Source organism: Mytilus trossulus, chromosome 5, assembly GCF_036588685.1.
Source record: "Mytilus trossulus isolate FHL-02 chromosome 5, PNRI_Mtr1.1.1.hap1, whole genome shotgun sequence".
NCBI classification, from domain to species: domain Eukaryota; kingdom Metazoa; phylum Mollusca; class Bivalvia; order Mytilida; family Mytilidae; genus Mytilus; species Mytilus trossulus.
The window spans coordinates 66,814,146-66,836,460 of NC_086377.1; the positions used below are offsets into that span (position 1 = coordinate 66,814,146).

Sequence of the window (22,315 nt, forward strand, 5' to 3'; positions counted from 1 at the left end):
AAAATGTATGCAAAACGAAATATTTAAATCGCGGCTTGTTAAACACGGAAGCGTAGTAACGTGAGACTGTTTTTTGTACATGAAGTATAAACATGAAAGACAGCTTACTTTCATGTTACATGAGTTACTACGTTTTATAAACAAATTGATTTATTAGTTGATCGATTCAATGATTGTCGTCTAGTGGTAAATATTTAAGGCATATTCAGGACTAAAATACTAATAATAATAAAAAAATAAATCAAAATAAAAGATTGTGGTCGGCACTGTTCATAGACGACCTTTTGAACAAAGTCATGATGAAAAAGAATAATATTCAGCCCATAGAATTGCAGAAAATTAACGTATGCCAAATCAACGACTAATGTTCGGGTTCTTAGCTACATGGTCCCAAATGTAATGATTATCAGTGGTATTGTGCTAGCTCGATTTAACTTTGATATTGAGACTTATAAATGTTTATTTGGCTTGGGTATACTTTATCTAGGATTTTTTTGGTTTTGCTCATAAAAATTGGACATTTTTAGACTTTCTGTTTTTCTTTACAAGTACTACTGATAATAAAGTACTGATCGAACTGCGCATACAAAACTGTCATTGAACATGAAAAAAATGGATCATAACAAATGATGCTTACCATGATAGTTAAGGTAGCACAATATAAAGAATTTTTAACTTCCAATCGCCAATCTTTAAAATGCTGTTACTTTCTTAAGACTGCATATAGATTAAAAAGAGAGGTATATATAAACAGATAAAAGAATAATCTTTTAAATGAATGAAATGTTTTTGTTATGCAATCATTATGTAATCAATTATTATGCAATGAATGGCAAAATCTTTCCAAAGTCAGTTCACTTGAATGTATTTAGCTCTATCATCTCTATAACTATACAGGAAATGTCAACGAAATCTTAATCAACACAACAGGAGTCTCAAAAGAGTGTCTCAAATTATCGCTATCATATTTCATTCTCTCATCAATCTTTAGTTAGGGTAAACATTCTTACAACATAAAAGTAGATAATGTTTAATTAGGTGATCAGTTTGACCTATACATTCTATCCAGAATCTGAGACACTCTTTTGCAGATAATTGCCTCAGGAACAACATGTGTAAGTTTATCTCTAGTTTTACCTGTCTAAAGAAAGGTTATTGACCCTGAGTTTCCCAATACGTATCAAAATAGTTAACAAAAGCTTGACGTGTGACTTTAAAACCTATTTTTTTTATCGCAACATAGATGATGATTTTATAAAATGAATAAAAAGATGTGAGGGCTTAACACCAATGATACAGACCTACAAATGCAAAACAACCCCCAAAAATGTAGAAGGCAACTAATGTTATGTTTCTTAGACACCATCTACATTTTACTGTTTTCTTTTATCTGACGAGCTTGGTGTTTTGTATAAAATTGATCATGACGGTTTTTTTATTGCTGTATAACGATTTCTCTAGAACTGACACTGAATGCTGACCCGAAAACCATTATATACTACCCAATAACTATATTTTATTTGATGTTATAATGCCTTTTATGTATAATAAAAATGTTATGGTATATTATTTGAGATACAAGACAGTTTTAATCAATGAAAGTACAATTTAACTTCAGGAATTCGATTTGTGTGTCTTGTTATAAGTTTCTTGTAACAATATGACCGACGTATTATTTAAATGATACATACATAAAAATTAAAAACATACAAGACTAACAAATGCGACTCAGGCACAAGATGAGACGAGTTTTAGCATTTTATCAGGAACAAATACGCATAGATCAAAGGTTTGAAAATCCTTAGATAACTTTGAAAACATTCGCACGACACATTTAATAGTAATTTTCAATAATTTTTTCAGACTTTTGAGATTAAAGGTTTTAAGCAATATTGGAGGAAACACTACTAATCCTTGTTACTTTAAGGGATACTGTGTAATATATCAGGAATACTTTTTGTGTTTTCAATACGCTATTTTCTGATCGCTTTTGTCATAAGTGTTTTGATTTTTCTCTCACTGTATAATGACTTCTTATTGATGTAAATTTAAAACTTTTCTCCTCAGTGATCTGATTTTTGTGTGTGTACCTGTAGGTCAATCATTTATCAGATCAATATGTTTTTGTTTACACATTTTTTGTGTAATGTGCGTTGCATTGTGCATCCGCATTGAATGAATAATTTGTCAAAATTTGATGAAATGTGTTAAAAACAACATGTATTCCATGAATCACACATCATTAATTTGATTGCGTTTCATTTATGTCTTGCACGTCAAAATGTTCATGTTTGGTTTCTTTTTAATGATACGAATAATTGGCATCACCCGAAAGAACTTGCTCATGTTGTTAATTGTAATGAGTGCATTAGAAATCGGAATGCCTGCTGACAAATTTTCATACATGCTTATGAATTCTCCAGTTCCTTCTTTGACATTGTTTTGAACAGTATGCAGATATGTTGCATCGGTTACATTTTTTTTAACATCTCTGCTACGCGCTAAACATAGAACGCAGAACTTGATGAAAGTTTGTTTCTTTGCAAACCACATCTTGTACAAACTAACCAAAGCGTGTATCTTTGCTGCATTGAATGGAAAGTGCTTCATTTTGTCTGTTAAAATAACAAAACAAAAATCCTGATAATTCATAAATTGCCATGACATTTTCAACCAACACAGCGCCATTTCTGTTCTCCCCTCAGAATTTAAACACCAAGCCAACAGGTTGCAAGCTACATCAAGATGTCTGATTTTTTTGCCCACGGTACAAGCTTAACATATTAGAAAAAGCATCCGTACACTCTTTAAATTTTCTTACCTTCTTTTTTATAACAAATTTGAGCAAAAAATGGTAAATACTACTGTCAACAACAGCCCTTGCATGCATTTGACAAATCATTTTCTCATCTTCGTTCTCATGTTAACAAATGTCGAAATTTTTGAACATTTCATACTGCATGGCATCAGGGGTAATTGAAACTTCAGATGGTAAAAACCAAATACATGTAGACACATTTGACTATGAAGTACTATAAATATGTTTTACTGTCGCCGTAATATCAGTATTCATATATCTACAAATACACCATGCTGGATTATGTTTTATATATTCTTCGTTTAGTTCGTCACTTTCTTTATACATCCCAATAGCGTATAATACAGATACGAACTTCAGGTATCCTGACAAACCACCTTTCATGAAATATGTATAAGCCCCAAATAAAAGGAAATCTCTAACTTGTAGACTCGGATGTTGGATAGCCATTGCCGTTATATTACTAGCTAAACATGTATATACATATGGGGTATAAGTAAATAGTAAATATAGAGACGTTTTTGTTTCTTCTACTGTGTGTTCAGTAATGTTATCAATTTGTTGGATACAAGTCAGGGTAAGCCATACTTTCTTAATGAGACTGAAAATGTATTGTTTGGCGCGATAATAATAAAGTTCGAGTATGTGGCGATTGAAAACGAAACATGCTTGTCCGATACTACCTACGTGTATCACTATTAATGCTTCTTTGAAAAGTTTCTTACTTTGTGTCTGAAGCCATTGAAACCATTGTGCAGATCTTCGTAATTTCAAATAGTAACATATATTGTCTGATTTTATGTTACTTAAACTATTAAATCCGACATTCAAAAGATCCCCTCAAATCTTTTCTCAAATGATTCTACAATCATTATCTAGCTTTCCATGAAACAAATTGTCTCCAGGAATAAAGTAGTTGGGGCAAAATCCACATTTTACCCACTTAAGCATTTTTTGTATACACAGTCTGACACAATAAAACAGACGTTCCCTTTTCCACACATGTTTGTTATTCTCTTCTATAGTATAAAATAAACACGTCTTCCAATGGTATGACACAATGCAGTCTAATTTTATGATATCTCGATTTAACATTTAAGAACCATGTAACATTTATGTTGCACATCTGTAAGACTGAACATAAGTTCTCGTTCTTGAAGAAAGAAAGATATTCTCCATTCTAAATTTATTTCTGATGAAAAAAGGGTGACCCTTTTTTATAACAAAGAATCCTAATGATTTCAGCTTTATCACCAAATCTTCTGTAGGCCATTAATAATGTCTACATCGGTCAAGCCATTCCTCCGCCATTGAAGGCCACGTTTTGCATCTGTAACAAAACCATATCAAAATCTCGTTGTTTACATTTTGAAGCAGGTTTATTTCTATATCTAGAAAATAAAAACATGTCATTGTATTTTTGCGGCAAATAAAACAAATCTACTCTTCCTGATCTATCAAGCGTGTAAATATCTGTTTTCCAAGGGTGGTCTATTAAAGTCCAGTGTTCATATGTGAATGGAATTTCTTTATAAACAACCTGCAGTTTAAGTAACCGGGAGATGTAAAGCATTCCATAACAATCAACAAAGAAGAATGGTTTTGGTCAGCTTTTTCTATGTCTTCGATGACGAATCCTTTTTCATCAAACTGAAGAATATCAAGATCATTTTGATGATCTGTAAGAAAAATGTAATGTGTAAATATATATGAAATGTAAATTTTACTTTTCAAATTTTAAAATCCTGTCATATTTCTATTAGTCATTTCACCTCCTATGTGATAGTCTTATTTATAAATGAGGTCAATTTCAACTTTATTTGCGTTTAGGTAATTACAAATGACTTGCTTGTTGTTGGTAAGAGATGTAGACACGGCCGATTTATATACCCTTTCGGATCACCGAGGCCATCTTTAGTTTTAGGTTTGGTTCGTGCTGCTCAGTTTCTAGTTTCCTATCCTGTTTACCAGAAATGATGTTCGGATGTTCGTTGTTGTTAGGTTATGCCATATCATGGCAAGTTTGTTTTCGTATTATTAAATTCAATATAATTTTGGCTACGTTTGCATCCGGTTAACGTTTTGAGAGTTCTTGATAGAATTAATTCACTAAGTTTGCTTCAATTTCAAATTAAAAAAAACATCAACACAGAGCCTATTTCGGTTAACAGAGAAATATTACGAGATGATTATGGATTCCCCAGTCACTATTTCAAGATGGCTGACCGTATTGCTGTTCTCAAATAATAAAGTAGTATACCGCTGTTGCCTTTATTTAATCATCATTAAAACTACATAAAACATTACCAATAACTTCAATAGTGTCTTAGTTGTGGTCCAAAATGTTACATAAAGTGTTAAATGTTTAAAAAACATAATTTCATAATAACTGGTTTTATCCACAATAGGGCTTTGATAACACATATATACTGTGACAGGCACTGTTGATTTAAACGTAACATAGCTTCTGAAACTATATCTTACTTAAACGGTAACTATATACCAGTAAGAGCCCTTTTTTACAGTTTTACAAAAGTGATAACATGTAAACTTTTAGTTATTTATTGAACAGTAGAGTGCTTTTGCTACATCAATATGGGCTATTTTTGACTATACAATGAACATATATCGGGTACTGGCACCTTAAAGTCATGCTAAATTACTGAATTCTTCATAATTCTAGCATTGTAGTTAAATTTTAGACGGTTTTCGTGTAAAACGAAAGTGGCCGCATTCGTGTTCATCCTTAAAATTGAAGTGGAAGTTGTATTTTATGGTAATGTATAACATATATAAAGATTGAGGATGAACACGGATGCGGCCACTTTCATTTTTGACAAAAACCATCCGAAAAGTGACATTTTCCGGCATATTTGGTTGATTTTTCATATTTGAGCTTGAATAGGATCATTTTTAATGACTAAATCTGTTCAAATCTTTCACATAAACTAATTGATTCAAATGAAATAGACACTTAAGTGTTTGAAAAGTGGTCAAAATCTTTTGTCAGATGAAACTGAAATTTGAGGCCAAAATCGGTCCTTACCGGACCTACTCCTTTAATGTAGTATGAGTGTCTTTCGCCATCTTTGATTATAATTAACCTTAAGTCGAAATTATCAAAATTTGATGAGCATTGCTGATAATTAGTGTGCATTGCTGATAATTGATGTTGTAATACAACATTTCATATGTATATGAAGTTACATAAATCTGTATTAAAAGCTTGTCTTCGGGGTATTGTTTTATCTACCCCTGCTACTGTATTGCACATCATTAAAGGGACTATGTATTGTTGGAATCACCTCAATATTCCATATTCAAAAGTTTAAATCCAACTGAGCCTCGAAGTAAGTTTGTTCCAACCTTATAATTCAAATCCCTTCTGAAACGTATAATATATTTTAAAATGCACTAGAACGTAAGATGTAGAATCGATTACACCACAACGACAGTTTAAAGAATCTACAATGTTTCGTCTGAGAAAATAAGTTAATTTGCATTCCTTTTTATACACACATGTACACTTTCAATTAAATAACAGGCAAAATTGGCTCTGGATTCATGTGATTTTAATGATGGCAACAAACGGTATGAAAGCTTCCTTTTGCATACTTTATCACAAAAAATCGTACTACAGTGCATTTTTACAATAAGGTATATGTAGAGGTTAGGTTTTAGAAGCAGAGCAGAACATGTGTTTCAACATTTCAAAATATTGTTTTCAAAGATAAACATTGAACATGCAATACTTTTCTTACAGATATGTATTCAAAAAGTAGTTATACGTTCTACAGTTAAAATTTTTCTTTTCTTTCAACACCTGTGTGTGTTAAGTGAGAATCTATATATGGATTTTCTTGTGGATTCTAATCCCGACACATAAAGCACCCAGTGGTTAAAAGAGGTAAACGTCAGAACAATAATGTTCAGACGTTGCAATATCAGGGGCGGATCCAGCCATTTTAAAAAGGGGGGTTCCCAACCCAGGATAAAGGCGGGGTTCCAGCTATATGTCCCCATTCAAATGCATTGATCGGCCAAAAAAGGGGGGTTCCAACTCCCGGAACCCTCCTCCTGGATCCGCCAATGAATATAATATACACACGATAAACAACGAACTGTATACATGTTTGACAGAAATATTCTTTTTGATTAGATTTATTTTATTGTTATCATTTCATTTGAAACCAAATGATGACTGCGAGTGTATTAAAAAAAATTATGACGATCCTGTTATTTTTATACAATACAATTTAATTAGATCAGCATTTGTGAGGTGCTATACCAAATATTAGACATATGTCTACCATGAAAGTTATTACTACTCAAATAGTAATTAGTTCTGTGAGAGATATAAGACATTTTTTATTTTGACACCGGTTTATATTTAGACAAAAGTTACTTATCAAAATAGAACATTAGATGGCTTGATTAAAACTTTCTTTTCGTGACAATAGTACTATTTGAAATTGGTGAAGCGAGGGAAAGGGTTAGGATCCCGCTAACAAACTGAACTCCTCCACATTCTGTCCCAAGTCAGGTGCCTGTAATTCAGTGGTTGTCTTTTGTTGATGTTTTACATATATGTGTTTCGTTCATGTTTTGTTCATTGTTGGGCGTTAGTTTTCACGTTTGAATTTTTTCACATTTATAATTTTTGGGGTCTTTTATAGCTGACTATGCAGTATGTGCTTTTCTAATTGTTGAAGGCCGAACGATGAAATATGGTTGTTAACTTCCTTGTCACTTTGTCTCTTGTGAAGATATGTCTAATTGGCAACCATACCCCAGCTTCTTTTTTATAATGAGGTCTCTATACAGAAGAAAAAAAATGCTGCAACTGTATTATATAAGGACCATTTTTTTGTGTTTTGGCTGTAGTAATTTCTGATCATACTCGTCACAAATGTCATGATTTTCTTTCACTGTAAAATAAAATTTTCAATGGTGTAAATTGTAATTGGAAAAATGTTCCCCTCAATAATTTGTTATTTGCCTGTAAGCCTATCATTTATCAGAAACATATGTATATAAAAAATTCGTGACACATTCCCCATTTCCTTTCTCAGTTTTATTGATGTACCATAAATGTACCATGCAGGGCAAATTACACAAAAATTAATGAAATACGTAAAAACAAATATCCTTCTTTAAGTGTAATGTGCACAGCATGGTACACCTACATAAGTTGATTTATTTGTTATAAATAGCGTTACACTTGACCATTTTTATTATTTGTACGCTTACGACGTACATGATTTGTTTTATTTACATTAACCTTATTAAATACGAATGTGGCAAGTTAGGATTTTAATACTTTGTATCATTCATTCTGTACATGTAAGTTGTTTAAGTGCTAACAAAAGTATATTAATATTTTGATTTTAATTATTTTTATGTTTTAAATTCACTTTTATTTCGTGGCGGTCAGTTTATTTGGTGAAGGAAGCCGGAGTACCACCGACCTTTGATAGGAAAACTGACAATCCTGGTCAATTACAATTGGAGTTCAGTGCACCGCACTAGTGGAGTTTGAACTAGCAACTTCAGTATATAACTACATATACCTCTTAGCCACCGAGGCCTCCAAAAGTATAATAATAAGAAAGTGTCTTCCTTGTTTTATCGATTACCGCGTTATTCAAATAGAATGATTGATTTTTAAATCAATGATTTTGATTTAAAGTAAGATCTACATGTTCCATTTTGTAAAATTATAAGTTAAATGAACAACAAGTTTTTAAAATCCCACCACATCACGTTTTTAAATAACATTGTATTGAATAAACAATATCTATCTTGAATTTATAATAATTTGATATGCTTTTCTTTAAACTTCTACCCTACATGAACGTTGTTGTAGCTTAATAGCTTAGTTTCATTAAAACATGAAGTTATATCCGATTGGACAATTGAGGTATAATAAAGAGCTTACAGCTGCTACTCAGACTTTGTAAATCCTATGTCTCGAAAACAATAAAACAATAAAAAGCCAAAGTTGTGTCAATCAAACAAAACATAACGTCTTGTCCATCTTTTAAAAAATCAATGGAAAGTACCAAGATTGAAAAAAAGTGGTTTTCTGCTACACCACAAATATAACAAAATGGTCGTGATTTATAGATTATAGGTGTAGAATCTGTGTATTTTTTTTTATCTATTATAAAATTCCCCGTTATTGACATCGTACTGTAACGTTTCTTTTCGCCATACTCATGATGTTCAACGTAACTCGGTATTTATGCACTGCGCAAAAGATTTATTAATGTGTTTCCTTTCATAATCGTGGTGTTAGTGGATCATGTGGTGCAATTTGGGCACAAAAGGTGTTTTGATATTTAGAAAAGCAATATAATTTCAATAACAAAAACAAATAAAATCTAACGGTATTAGTTGCTTGTTGACAGTTTCTGTTGTTTTCTCTTTTGAATTCTAAAAAAAACCATCTACTTCATTTATTGGTGTTTTGGTTTTCTTTTGATTACCAAACAGTGTGCACCTGATCGTCCAGGATGTCCAAAATGTACCAGTCACAAAGCTACACCAGCTTGTCCCGTGTGTGTCATGTACAGGCACCAGTGTAACTCAGATAAGGAGTGCAAACGAGGTTAGTGTACTGGGTTACCTAATACAGGAACCAGTATAACTCAGATAAGGAGTGCAAACGAGGTTAGTGTTCTGGTTTGCTTATTACAGTAACCAGTGTCATTCAGATTAGGTGTTATCAGATTATATAAACAACTGCGCTAGTTTGGATTGTGTTTGAATTTAACGCACATTAAAAAATCAACAAATTTTATTTTTTTCTGACTTTAAAATCTTCTAAAAGTACAATGTCGAATTTTGTAAAAGAAATCTTACATATATAAAGGTCAAAACAACCTTAGTTTTAATAGTGCTACATAATTTAAGAATAATTTATTATATATTTACAGGTCAAATATGTTGTCTTAATCCACAATGTGGAAGATCATGTCGAGAACCAGGTATGTCACTACATTATTTATTTTTTTAAATAACAGAATGTAACGATCGAAACACCAGACAATTATTATCTTGTCCATTTTAACATTTCATTCAAATACAAAAAAAAACACCCTTTTATGGGATTATTTCCGTCTGTTGCTACCCACCTAGAATTCCCTCATGAGGAAAACAATTTGAATACACCAATAAATTAAGATTATAACATGGTATTTTTTTAATATCGGATCCCTTATCAGATCGAGAGCCGACAGGCCCGAATGATGATGTTGACTAGGTGATGATAATTGGTATGAAACATGACATGTTATGTTCTTTTTATCATATACTTCAGCAGAAGATATACAGGAATTCTTGGTTCATTAAATATTATTTTTTCTGGAATTTGCCGAGACAGTTATGTCAAATTGATATGCGATTACGTTAGAGAAAAGAACGTGATAAATACCGGCAGCAGTTGGTGTAAGTTAAACGCAGTTGATAACAGAAGGCATATCACACGCCTAAAACTATTATTCAAATTCAGTTGATAAAATTGCAGTTTGATCAAGGGTACAATTATACCATTGTTTGTTTATAGGTTTATGATAAACATATATACTTATTAAAGTATTTTATATTTTTTTGATAACCATATATATATTTAAGTGTTTTGTAAGTTTATGATAAATATACATCTATTGTAGTAATTAAGTTTGTCAAGGGAAATTGTCCACGATAATAATATATTCAATATAAAAAAAAGTGAGGAAAATAAATCTATTGTATTTTTTTGTTATTTCAAACAAGTCTGGTACCTTTTGATAAATATGTGTTCACGTTGTTTCGTTCGTTATCTATTTTATTGTAGAACGTATAACAAAACCCGGTGTATGTCCAATTAACACTAGACCTGACCAGATGTGTGCAGCATTTGTTTTTAATTGTGTACACGATGGACGTTGTCCTGGTAACCAAAAGTGTTGTGTACAGGGATGTTACTTAAGTTGTGTTGAACCAGGTAAAGCTAATAACCTAAGTCTCTATTTGAGAGAAAATCCTATTCATAAAAAAATGAAAATATCTGATATCATTAACATTGAGCAAAGTTTAAAACAAAGCCTAAAGGACAATAACGTGATCAGCGCTAGCTGAAGATCATCATACGACCTTCAACTATGAGACAACTGCATACCATATGGTTAATTATAAAATGCACTGGGTGAACCGAAAGTGGAAAAAATAAACTGTAAGTTCATGACAGACAACTATCATTGATAGCCACTTCATTAAAGGTTCATTGCGTATGGCAGAAGATAGGGTAAAATATGTTAAAACTTTACAATATGTTATAAAATAATTGCATCAAGGTTTAAATGAACAGCAACAAAAGAGAAATCGAATATCTGATTAAATTTGAGAAGGGAAAAAAATGTTCAGCCAAAGTTAAGGGATATAATTGAAAAGGATGCACAATACCAAGCCTTTCAAGTAAAAAATACATCATTCTAATTTTAATGATTATTGAGATGAGTATTTTAAAATAAACCATTTATGATGACTAACATTAATCAATTTTTATATTTTAGTAAACTCCAGATATTATAAACATAAACTGGGTTGATGCTCTAGAGACAAATGTTGTCATTTGATGACGTGTTCATCCTGTTTATTGATAAATACTGCAGACGAGATAACAGTATTTTATGTTTCAAATATACATGTTTTGAAAATAAAGTATCAATTCAATGTGTTGCCGTGTTTCGTTTATTCTCTCCTTTTTTCAAGCTGCACAATAAAATCTCAGAATACTTTTACATACACATAACAGTAATCACAAAACTACTCTTGGTTGAATATTTTTTTACAGATATTTTTTTAAATTATACAACAATAGAGTGATATCTTCAACATATTTATATTAGAAAATAATGCGTGGTCATCTAAGCAATTCAGCTGTTGTCTTTTCTATGGTCGGGTTGTTGTCTCTTTGACACATTCCCCATTTCCATTTTCAATTTTACATATATGTCCTGCAGCGAAACGTATGCGTTAAAAGCATATATTATATTTAAGTAAAGACCTATGAGGAAAATTTAAAAAACCAAATAGTCAACCAATAACCAGACATTTTGTCTCTTCCAGATACACTTTAATAATTGATTAACGTTTGCTGAAATTTAGCGCAATATGAACATAAACAATATATGGTATGGGCTCTTATGAATGAGGTTATTATGCTGATACTAGAACAATGTTGATTCTCAAAATGCAACCTACATGTGTTCAGTAACGTACAGATAGTATGGCACTCACCATACACAAGTTTTAAAAAGGTACCTCCTAATTTCAACAGTCTGTGTTATTAAGCAATTTTTTACAAGTTTGAATGGATTATGTTGCTGAATTGGAATAATCCTGGTAAAAGCAGTTAAGTACCACTCTAATTTTATTATATACAATGTCCACGTGCTTTTTTGTTGCTATTTCTTTACTAGAAAAACACGTTTATACTAGGCATTATAAGAGATGTGAATACGCTTGTGTTTTCCAAATTCATACCATGTGTTAATGTAAGATTGAACTATATCATAGTATTACTGTATGGACTTTTCATATTGGCTAAGGGCGATTGTAATGGTCTCGATGCAACTGTCCGCGACCATTATCAATACCCCAAGCTTGTTACAGGGCCAATATGAAAAAGTCAATATAATGAGACTTTTATTAACCAACTATGAAATAGTCGAGTCCTGGATCCAAATACAGCTAACCACGAGTCTACATCAGGACCAATACAGGAAAAGCCAGGTCAACAAACTTTTATTAAATGATTGTTATTCTTAGATTTAACAAAGAATAAGAATCTTACCGTGAAGAAGATACAGGAATTCATAGCTGACTTGTCTTTTCGCATTCAATATGGATTTTGGTCAGCATTGTCAGCAATGGTCTGATATAATTTCTGATTTTTCATTCCAGTACTTAATTTTATGCTATTATAATTCATTTCATATAGCAAATATACAGTATTTGGTAAGAATAAATCAGACAGTTTAACTATTCTTACTCTTTGAGTAGTATGTGTTATGATTGATCAAAGGAAATGAAACAGTGATAATAATCGAAAGTCGTACTCGAAAAGGCTGTGCAATATTTCCCTTTCAAGTCGTTACAAAACACTGAACATTATTTAAACTTGTTTTAATGATATTAAGTTAAAAAAGAAGTTGTCAATGATTTAAAGAAATTAACGTCATTTTAATTAAATCGATGTCCCGTTTCATCTGTTAATAATGGGTGGCTGTAATTTCGTAATGCACGGATGTGATTTCGTAATGCATGACTAAGATTTGTTTATGACTGGCTGTAGCAATTTCTCGGTTCATAATGACCAGTTGGTGAAATTTTCCTTTTATAAAGCATGGACATGTCTATATATATCGTAGTAAATAAGCTCATCATAGATACCAGGACTAGATTTTTACACTAACGCCAGACGCGCGTTTCGTCTACAAAAGACCCATCAGTGAACCTCGAATAAAAAAAAGTTTAAAAGGCCAAATAAAGTACGTTGGTTAATAATAACAGACAATAAAATAATCACACATATGTTATAATGACATTCTCGTTATTTATTATTGTATTTTCTGTATCCTTATACATACATGACAAATTTTACAACATGATTTACGTTTTGTTGATTTTGTAGGTAAAACAACATTTCCTTATCTTAATTGTAGTAGCTTGCATACATGATATATTTTTAGTTATATATAGTTGTTGACAACTATAATGACACTGTTGTGGTTAATACAGATGTCACTAGATCCTGTTTAATTCCGTAAGTTTGGACAACTGATCAATTACGATTATTTATACTGCACTCGTTCTATTTGAGCAGTCAAAATGCGTTGACCGTATATTTCTTTGTCATATACAGTCACTGACCTGATATCACTTTTCCTCATGGATATTTAAATAGAAATTTGACGAAATTATAATTAATTATTCATACGACCTATTAAACCTGTTCGAGTTTCCAATGTATACAACAACTCAAACTTATTTCTTTTGTAGTTTTTAGAAAAAAAATTATTTCACTTGTTAATATTTTGGGTTTGCAACTGTAAATCATTATGTTGTATGCTTATTGTTGATAGTTTAGTTCATTCTGACACAAATTCGTTCACCATTGATTGCGGTTTTCAACAGGTTATGTACATTTCATTGTGTTGTATGTTTCTCAGTCTGCATGATATGAGGCCTTTTTATAAAAGGGTGAAGTTTTCAAATATTTAAATCAAATAACAAAATGAACACATTAAACAACAATTATCTATTGAAAATATATTTGTTTAGATTGCAGAATTAAGACAATAAAAATGCATTGACTTGACATATCAACAATATAAGGATTCGGCCCGAAACAGGGAAAAACCTAGGCAGAGCCTCGCATTTCCCCGTGTCTAAGCCTCATCTTTATATCGTTGATATGTCAAGTCAATGCACTTTTAATGTCTATAAATTTTGCACACCATCTCTTTCTTATCTAGCATAGCACATATATCATTTTATATGTGTTACTTTGTGTCAATTGAATTGACTACCATTGTCTGTTTTTCTATCGAAGGTTTGTTGTTTTCTCTGGACCTTCCGGCTTCCTTCACCAATAAAACTGGACACCACGGAATAGCCCAAATAGTGGTGTCTAAGTGTGGCGTTAAAACACAAAAAATACCAAATTAAATTGGACGACATTTCTACTTTATTCAAACGTTATTAATGATTTTGAGCTATAACGATATATTTCAGTCTGAAATGTCCATTATCTGTATAAATATTCAGCACGTTAAAAAATGATATAATATCATTAGACTTTTCTTTGAATTATATCAATTTGTTCTAGGTATATATATATCAGTTAATTAATGGCTCACGATAAACAGTCGAATTGTCACCTTGATCTAGCTATCTTTAGTTAATTTTCAAATCCTTCAACTAGAGTTAGATTACATATCAATTAGTTCAATGTGAATATGTTTGCAATGAAGGCACGAGTTTCACTGCATGAAATTTGTCTATACTAAAGAATTCTTATAGTAGGGATAATATATATACATATTAAAATAATGTGGTTGATTAATGTACATTGCCTGTGCATGCTTATCTATCGTTTATTTAAATATATCTTGTAATCTATTCAGTTATCCTCTCATTACTTTGATTGACAAATTCAAAACACATTAGTAGTTTATACAAAGTACTTGCATTTTTAACATTTTACGTGCAAGCTAATGATTTATTACAAGAATGAAATACTCAGTTTTCCTAATGTGTTTATTTGTTTGTGTGTATGATAAATTGCGATGATGAAATTTGTTATACTTTGAATAAACCACATGTTACAATAAAGTATTGTATAAATACAACGTTGTTTAAATATCATTAGTTATTTTTATCCTGACTGCTGAAAATGTTGAAATCTGTAATTTCGATCCTTTGTCTGATTAATCATGCTCAAGTAAGTTTTATTAACCTTTACTTCAACATGTTCAACAATCATTGATTTCAAAATTTCTTGTTTTTATAATTGACCTGTTAAACAAACATGTTTATGTATGAAATATTTCGTTTCTGGGTTTTTTGCAGAAAATAAAGTCGTCATAAGTACCTGGTTTAATCTTTTATATTTTCGCCAGACGCGCATTATGTCTATAAAAGTTTCAGTGACGCTAGATAAAAAAAATGTTAAAAAAAGCCAAATAAAGTTCGAATTTGAAGAGCATTGCGAACCCAAAATTCCTACAAGTTTTGCCAAATACAGCTAAGTTATCTTTTTCTAAGGTAGAAAGCCTAAATATTTCCAATATTCCACAGTACGACCTAGTCACATTTTTTTGTGCAAAGAAATTGTTAGGTTCCTTGACTAAACAACACGAATTCAATCGAAAACTAGATGTATTATCAAGTGCTCAGGTAACAAAACAGTTATACAGCCCAAAATCCTGTTCCACAGTAGTTATCACCCTTTGGCTTATGTAAATTAATTTTATCTCGCTTCAAAGTCAGAAGAATATGTATTGAATGTTCATAGGTTACTTTGATTTATACTAGTCTATGTAAGTAAAAGACATCATTCTTGGCAAAAAGGAACACTTATATAAAACTAAAACAACTTATTCAGATTATGTTTGTAGTACTTAGTATAACAATGGGACACATTTTTAAAGGAAATATAAAAATAAATGTGTTTCTTATACATGTCGTTTACTACTAACAACCACCGGAGCAATTTATTGTAAACAATTTTCATGAAAGACACAAAAAAACGGAAACCACTTAACGACAGGGTTCTAAAATGAGACCAGCAGAAAACTTATGTTACTACGTTAAATAGATGTGGTAGTGCTCAATCCTCTTCTTACATAAAAATCGATCGAAAATAGACATAAACAGCGTAATAAGCGAAATCGCAGTATCTGAAAGCCACTTAATGACTTGATTACATTTGTATGTATTTATTTGTTATTTTTGTTTCAGCCAACGCGATCCAAAACAAGTAAGAATACAATTTAATACTTATCTTAGTTTGTATATTATAAATTAACTTTATGAAAGACAATAGCTTATGATTGCAATTTATTTCCGCAAACATCGTTAAATACCAGTGTTGCAAATATTTAGTCCGAAAGATGCAAAATTAACGTTTAATCAAGCGTCAACCAAATACATTAACCATGAAAAGAGAGACAAAAGATACCAGTGGAACATTCAAGATCATAGATCGCAAACAATGACAACGCCATGTTTAAAAAAACAAAAACAAACAGAAAGACAAATAAGAGTATATAAGACACAACATAGAAAACTTTAAAAAGCTAAACAATCACCACAAACTGAAGTTTTTCTCAGGTGCCCCGGAAGGGTAAGCAGTACCATGCTCAAAATGTGGCACCCGTGGTGTTTCTCATGTTATACAAAACCCGGTAAATAGTAGGGTTGGGTTATACATTTTTTTGGTGCAAATTGTTATCAAAGGTACCAGGATTATAATTTAGTACGCCAGAAGCGCGTTTGGTCTACATAAGACTCATCAGTGACGCTCATATCAAAACATTTATAAAGTTAAACAAGTAAAAACTTGAAAAGCATTGAGGATTCAAAATTTCAAAAAGTTGTGCCAAATACGGCTAAGGTAATATATGCCTTAGATGATAAAATCCATAGTTTTTCGTAAAATTCAAAGTTTTGTAAGCAGGAAATTTATGAAAGACGATGTTGCATTCAGACATTTTTTCCAAATAAGTAGTATAAGAAAGGCAGATTAAAAGATGTTTCTTGTCTTTACTTTATAAAATTTACCAAATGATTTGAATTTTATTGTGTTTTTGGTCCATTTAGATTTATTTGATCGAGATTCATAGATGATTTATTTTGCATCCTTAACACTCATCCGGCATTCAACATAATTAGCCAGGCGTCTTTGGTGATATTGTTTACGACAGATCCAAAAACGGATAGAGTCGTTCAAAGATATACATGTTTTTAACTGACCAATATATATACTTTGAGTAGAGTAAAAAGACTAAAACATCTAAAGAAATATTAAAATGTTATAAGAATTAGAAAAAAAAATATCACTGTTTATGATCCTATAAAAGTTAACTTTTATATTTCGCATTAATAAGCATGGATTGGAAAATTTTGCTCGCCAACTGTTTAACAATTAAAACCAAATTAAAAGGTTGATTAACTTTTGTTATGTAGGAGATGAAATCAGCGGAATATTAACATTTAAAGATATGACTCAATTGCTTTTTAACATTGGTCGGTCATTAGATATCAGTAAAAGCATTCGTTGATACAAGTTAAATACTCTTTAAATAATCAATAACGAATTTGTGTGATCTCCTAATTTGACTGAAAAACATTTATACTAGCTGTATGACTCCGGTAAAGTAACCCTTTTATATCTATCTACACTCCATGCCTCCTGCGCCATGACATTCTACATAGATTGTGTCATAGTTTCTGAAGATGCCATGCCGTTCTCTTAAGATTCTATTTTATTTCCACACGATAGGTATATCGTTCCCTCAAGATACTATGTTGTTCCCCAATTTGACAGAAAAACAATCATACTAAACGTATGACTAAGGTAAAGTTACCATTTTACATCTGTATTCTTATAATCTTCATAATCTTAATAGTTTTGCATTTATCTTCAATTTTAGACCCCTGTCCACAATTCGTACCACCAGCGCCATGGTTCTGTACTGGTGAGGTTAAGGTATTCTACATAGGAAAAGTGAAATGTTATGGACCTCCTGAAATCATTCCATGCAATGGTAACTCAATGATAATTGCTGACAAACATTTTACAGCCGACGACACTGTTATGAATTTGATTCTAAGCAGTATGCAAGGGTAACATACTGTATTCTACATGTACTAGAAAAACTTCATCAGAAATGCATATTTCTTGAAAACAATTTGATTTTGAATTTTCCTCGCACAGTATTTTAATGATTTTACTTTTTGATGAGGTATTGTCATGCAGAAAAATATAATTGTGTAATTGTATACTCCATCTTTGTTTATGACAGAGAAACAGATACTACACAAGACACGTATAAGGTTGTGTAGGGCTACTACTCACCTTCAAATTCAAAGGCTGATATTTCATTGACTCATGTAAAACTTACCAAACATACGTATTCCGATTTAAGTTTTATGTCAAAATAATCCAAAACAAAATATACCTGTGAAAGATAATGTTAGTGTGTATTTGGTTGGACAGTAATATTTTAACATGCAAAATGTTGGGTAGGGTATCAGCATGACCTTTCGATGAAACCATAACAAATTGAGAAAAAAATAGCGAACATGTATGAATAGAAAGACAACATAATATTGTACACCTAAAATATAATCTTTTATTCGTTTTTTTTAATATTCCAGGTACTACGCCCTAACCAACTCAGCTTGTTAGTTATACAGAGGTTATAATCTAGTTTTGCGTGAAGTTCAACAGGATTAGCGCGAAACATTGTGTTATAATGTAATTATAGATTGTACAATAAAGTATAATTTCTTGTACTTTTGCTCCATATATCAGTGAATTCAGTTGAAGAAAGGTAAATTTACTATATTTTGCAAATTTTATAATTTAGGGTACATAAATTACAAATGTATGTCTTGTGCTTACTGACAAAAACACCTACATATAACTAAAAGAGATGTCTTCGTATTACTCTGTGTACACTTATTATTTTGTTTATTTTGTGTTAAAGAGGTGATACAATGTAATAGCATTTATATTAAACATTTATACCTATTATACCTTATTATGTTTTTTTCTCTATGAAAAATAATGAAATAGTTGTGCTACTTCATTCCAAAGACTAGTTGCCAGTCAATAGTTTCAAAGACTATTATCCCGGTTAATAGTTTTATAATCACCTTTCCCGTACTTATTCATGCTTATTTTTCATTGGACAATAATGATGTCATTGACTATTCTGCTTGGATTTCTGTGCTCGGCAACGTCAAACTCTAATATCGAAAACGATTTAATATGTGTGTGTCCATAGGAATATCACTTACACGAAGCAATTATAAAATAAAAGAAAGTATTCGCGCACATTTTTTAAAGTTCTAAAATATAGTACCGTATTAATAGTGTAGGTTTGGTTATTGTATGCCATAACCATATTTGCGTTTGGTATACTTTAGCTAGAATTAATTATATGCACGAAAGTTTAACACAAGTATTTCTAGTCTTGATTGCAATTAATGAACTATTTACAAATAAAATCCATATAGAACAATCTAGAACATTCCTAGTGATGTTTTGCGATCATATCATTTGTTCTTTTTATTTCAAAACTATTGTTATTAAATAGATCTTGTCTTAAATCAATTAACCGGTTTGACAAGACAACTGTCCTTTTGTTGATTTTTATGTATAATACATGCTAGGTTCACACTTTTCAAAGGACATTATGCTAAAATTTACCAAACTATGGAATGTTTGTTTTAGTATTTCTATTTCATATTTCAATAAAAACTTGGGTTTTGTCAAGAACGAAAAAGAATAATCGGTACATTAAATACGGTATATCGACGCAGTGCAGGAAGGTTAGCAGAATTTGAATTTTAACAATGATGGATTCTGGAACCTTGTTTAAAGTTTTAACTACAAAAATACAGTTTCAATCGAACACATTCTAAATTGCAGCTTTCCTGTTTCTCCGTCCAAATGCTAATGAAACCTTACGCAAGAAAATAAATTATGAATCTACCAATAAATGTGCATTTAATATAACACAAAACTATCCCATGATACACAAAGAATTTTGATTTTGACTTATTGTGCGTTTGACGGTCCCGGGATTTGATGAACCAGCATAAAAATCTTTCAAAATAAAATGTGATGCCTTATCAACATTTAATACAATACATACAAGAAGTATTTGTAACAGGATGCTGTTTCGAAGTCTCCCAAACAAACTCCTATAATTAGCCATTCCCATGGTCGCATATTTTATCACATTTTTTTATTATCCCATTCAAGAATATATAAGGATTAGAGTTTGGTGTCCTAATGGTTACAAGTTTTCAAACAGGCGGGTGTAGGGTGAAAGACTTCCCCTATATTTGGTTTGATTTGTTTTATCGTCCCATACAAGATTATATATGGTTTAGGGGTCGGGATCTCGACCGTTTACAAATTTTTAATCAGAAGAGGATGGGGTTGAATCCAAGGGACTTCCCTTTTATTTCACATGTTTCATTTGATTTGTGTTATTGTCCAATGCAAGAATATTTATGGTTAAGGGGTGGAATCTCGATCGTTTAAACGTTCTTCAACAAGAGGGGTTGAAGTAACCCCCAGGGACTTCCCTTGTATTGTCTCATACAAGAATATATATGGTTTAGGGATTGTGATCTAGACTGTTTACAAGATAATAGCACATTCTTAATTGGAAGGGAGTGGGTTACTCTCAGTGAGTCAACCTATATTTCATTTGATTATTTTTATTGTCCTGTGATCATTTCTGAAGACTGTGTGTGTTTATCACTTACAATTTCAAGTTAAAGTCATTTGATGTTTTTAAAATAAAATCCCATAGTTAACCCCTCCCCTCTTTATGCCCCTTAAAATACCCCTTAACAGACTCCAATGCACAAACAAAAGATTGATGGCTCCCCTAGACATGTTAGTCTAACAGATTATAAAATCCTTAGTAAATCTGACAAGCCATTTAGGAGAACCGTTGCGGACAAGTTTATCTTTAAATTAGCGAAAGAGGAAGAAGAGGAAGAAGGAGAATAATAAAAATAATAAGAACTGACCAAAAACAATAAGTCTCCAAACTTAAATATTAAACTACAGAAATAAAGCAGGTGCCTGTTCCTGTTACAGAATATTAAATTTAAGCGATATTATCTTATTTGACCAACTTAATTACCTCTCTCTTTGTTTTCAGGTTGCATGACATTTAAATTAAAACATTTTTTTTCTGAAGTTCTTATAAATATATCATTTGTAAACAGGATACAACTGACAATGAGAACGTGCATGTCACTGGGACTTAATAACAAAGTAAATAAGAAACATATGGTGTTCATTTATATCAATGTTTAGATCCGAAGCGTTTTGTGTACTCATGGCATCATTTGTTATGTGCAGGTTATAACAAATAAAGTACTCTAACAAATTAAGACGGTGTTTAATCGTTAGATACTGTATCAGTTGTTTTGTTTTAAATCTGCTCAATGGTATGAAATGTAACTTTCATTTGAAACTATAAAAACGTCGTTATGAAACATGCGAAATGAAAACGTAATTGTGCATTACTGACAAATATAACTCTCGGTGGGATTATGAAATAATATTATAATGCATCGCAAATTTAAGTTTTGGTAGATGATAGTTCGAAAGAAAAATTGCCATGTTCATGTTTTTGTTGCTTACTACTCAGCTAATATATGTATTAATAATGAATTAAGCCCATGTCATTTAATTTTCATAATTTGTTGTAATAGAGAAATAGGAATAATGTATGAGCGCCAGTGAGACAACTTTCCATCCAAGTCATAAGCTGTAAAAGTAAAACAATTATAGTTCAAAGTACGGCCTTAAATACGGTGCCGTAGTTCACAACGAACCACAATCTGTAAAGGGCTATACAATAGGATAGATATCATACAGCTAATTATACAGACACATACGTGCATCAGGAGAACTTAAATATTTAATCATTTCATTTGACGAACCCGATGTATCCTGGTTGTTTTCAGATAACCCAACAAACAAAAACAAAAATTTCATCATTTAATCTAACTGTCATAATAGTTTTCGTTCACAATGTGTAGGTTCTTGTTTACAATTATCTCAGGTTAATGGACTATTTCACAACAATATCATCCTATGCAATGCGTTAACAGGGTAAAATAGGGACAACAGATACCAGAGGCCCGGGGACAGTCAAACTAATAAGTTGAAAATAAACTGACAACTTT

At 31.4% G+C, this 22,315-nt stretch overlaps 1 protein-coding gene and 1 long non-coding RNA gene across 2 annotated transcripts; both read left to right on the forward strand.

Annotated features, from left to right (window-relative positions):
* Positions 1 to 8,045: 8,045 nt before the first annotated feature.
* On the forward strand, positions 8,046 to 11,479 carry LOC134719821 (perlwapin-like). The gene is made up of 5 exons (XM_063582773.1): positions 8,046 to 8,161; positions 9,314 to 9,428; positions 9,757 to 9,807; positions 10,656 to 10,805; positions 11,374 to 11,479. The coding sequence occupies exons 1-5, from the start codon at positions 8,114 to 8,116 to the stop codon at positions 11,406 to 11,408; spliced, it is 399 nt and encodes a 132-aa protein (XP_063438843.1). The 5' UTR covers positions 8,046 to 8,113; the 3' UTR covers positions 11,409 to 11,479.
* Positions 11,480 to 15,255: 3,776 nt separating this feature from the next.
* LOC134719822 (uncharacterized) lies at positions 15,256 to 19,091 on the forward strand. The gene is made up of 4 exons (XR_010107711.1): positions 15,256 to 15,308; positions 16,328 to 16,346; positions 18,022 to 18,135; positions 18,749 to 19,091. It is a non-coding gene; the product is annotated as an uncharacterized LOC134719822 (long non-coding RNA).
* Positions 19,092 to 22,315: the final 3,224 nt, after the last annotated feature.

Coding starts and splice junctions, on each gene's coding strand:
- LOC134719821 (XM_063582773.1), top strand. CDS start 8,114: ATGTGGCAAGTTAGGATTTTAATACTTTGTATCATTCATTCTGTACAT. Junction 8,162..9,313: donor GTATCATTCATTCTGTACAT/GTAAGTTGTTTA, acceptor ATTACCAAACAG/TGTGCACCTGATCGTCCAGG. Junction 9,429..9,756: donor AGATAAGGAGTGCAAACGAG/GTTAGTGTACTG, acceptor ATATATTTACAG/GTCAAATATGTTGTCTTAAT.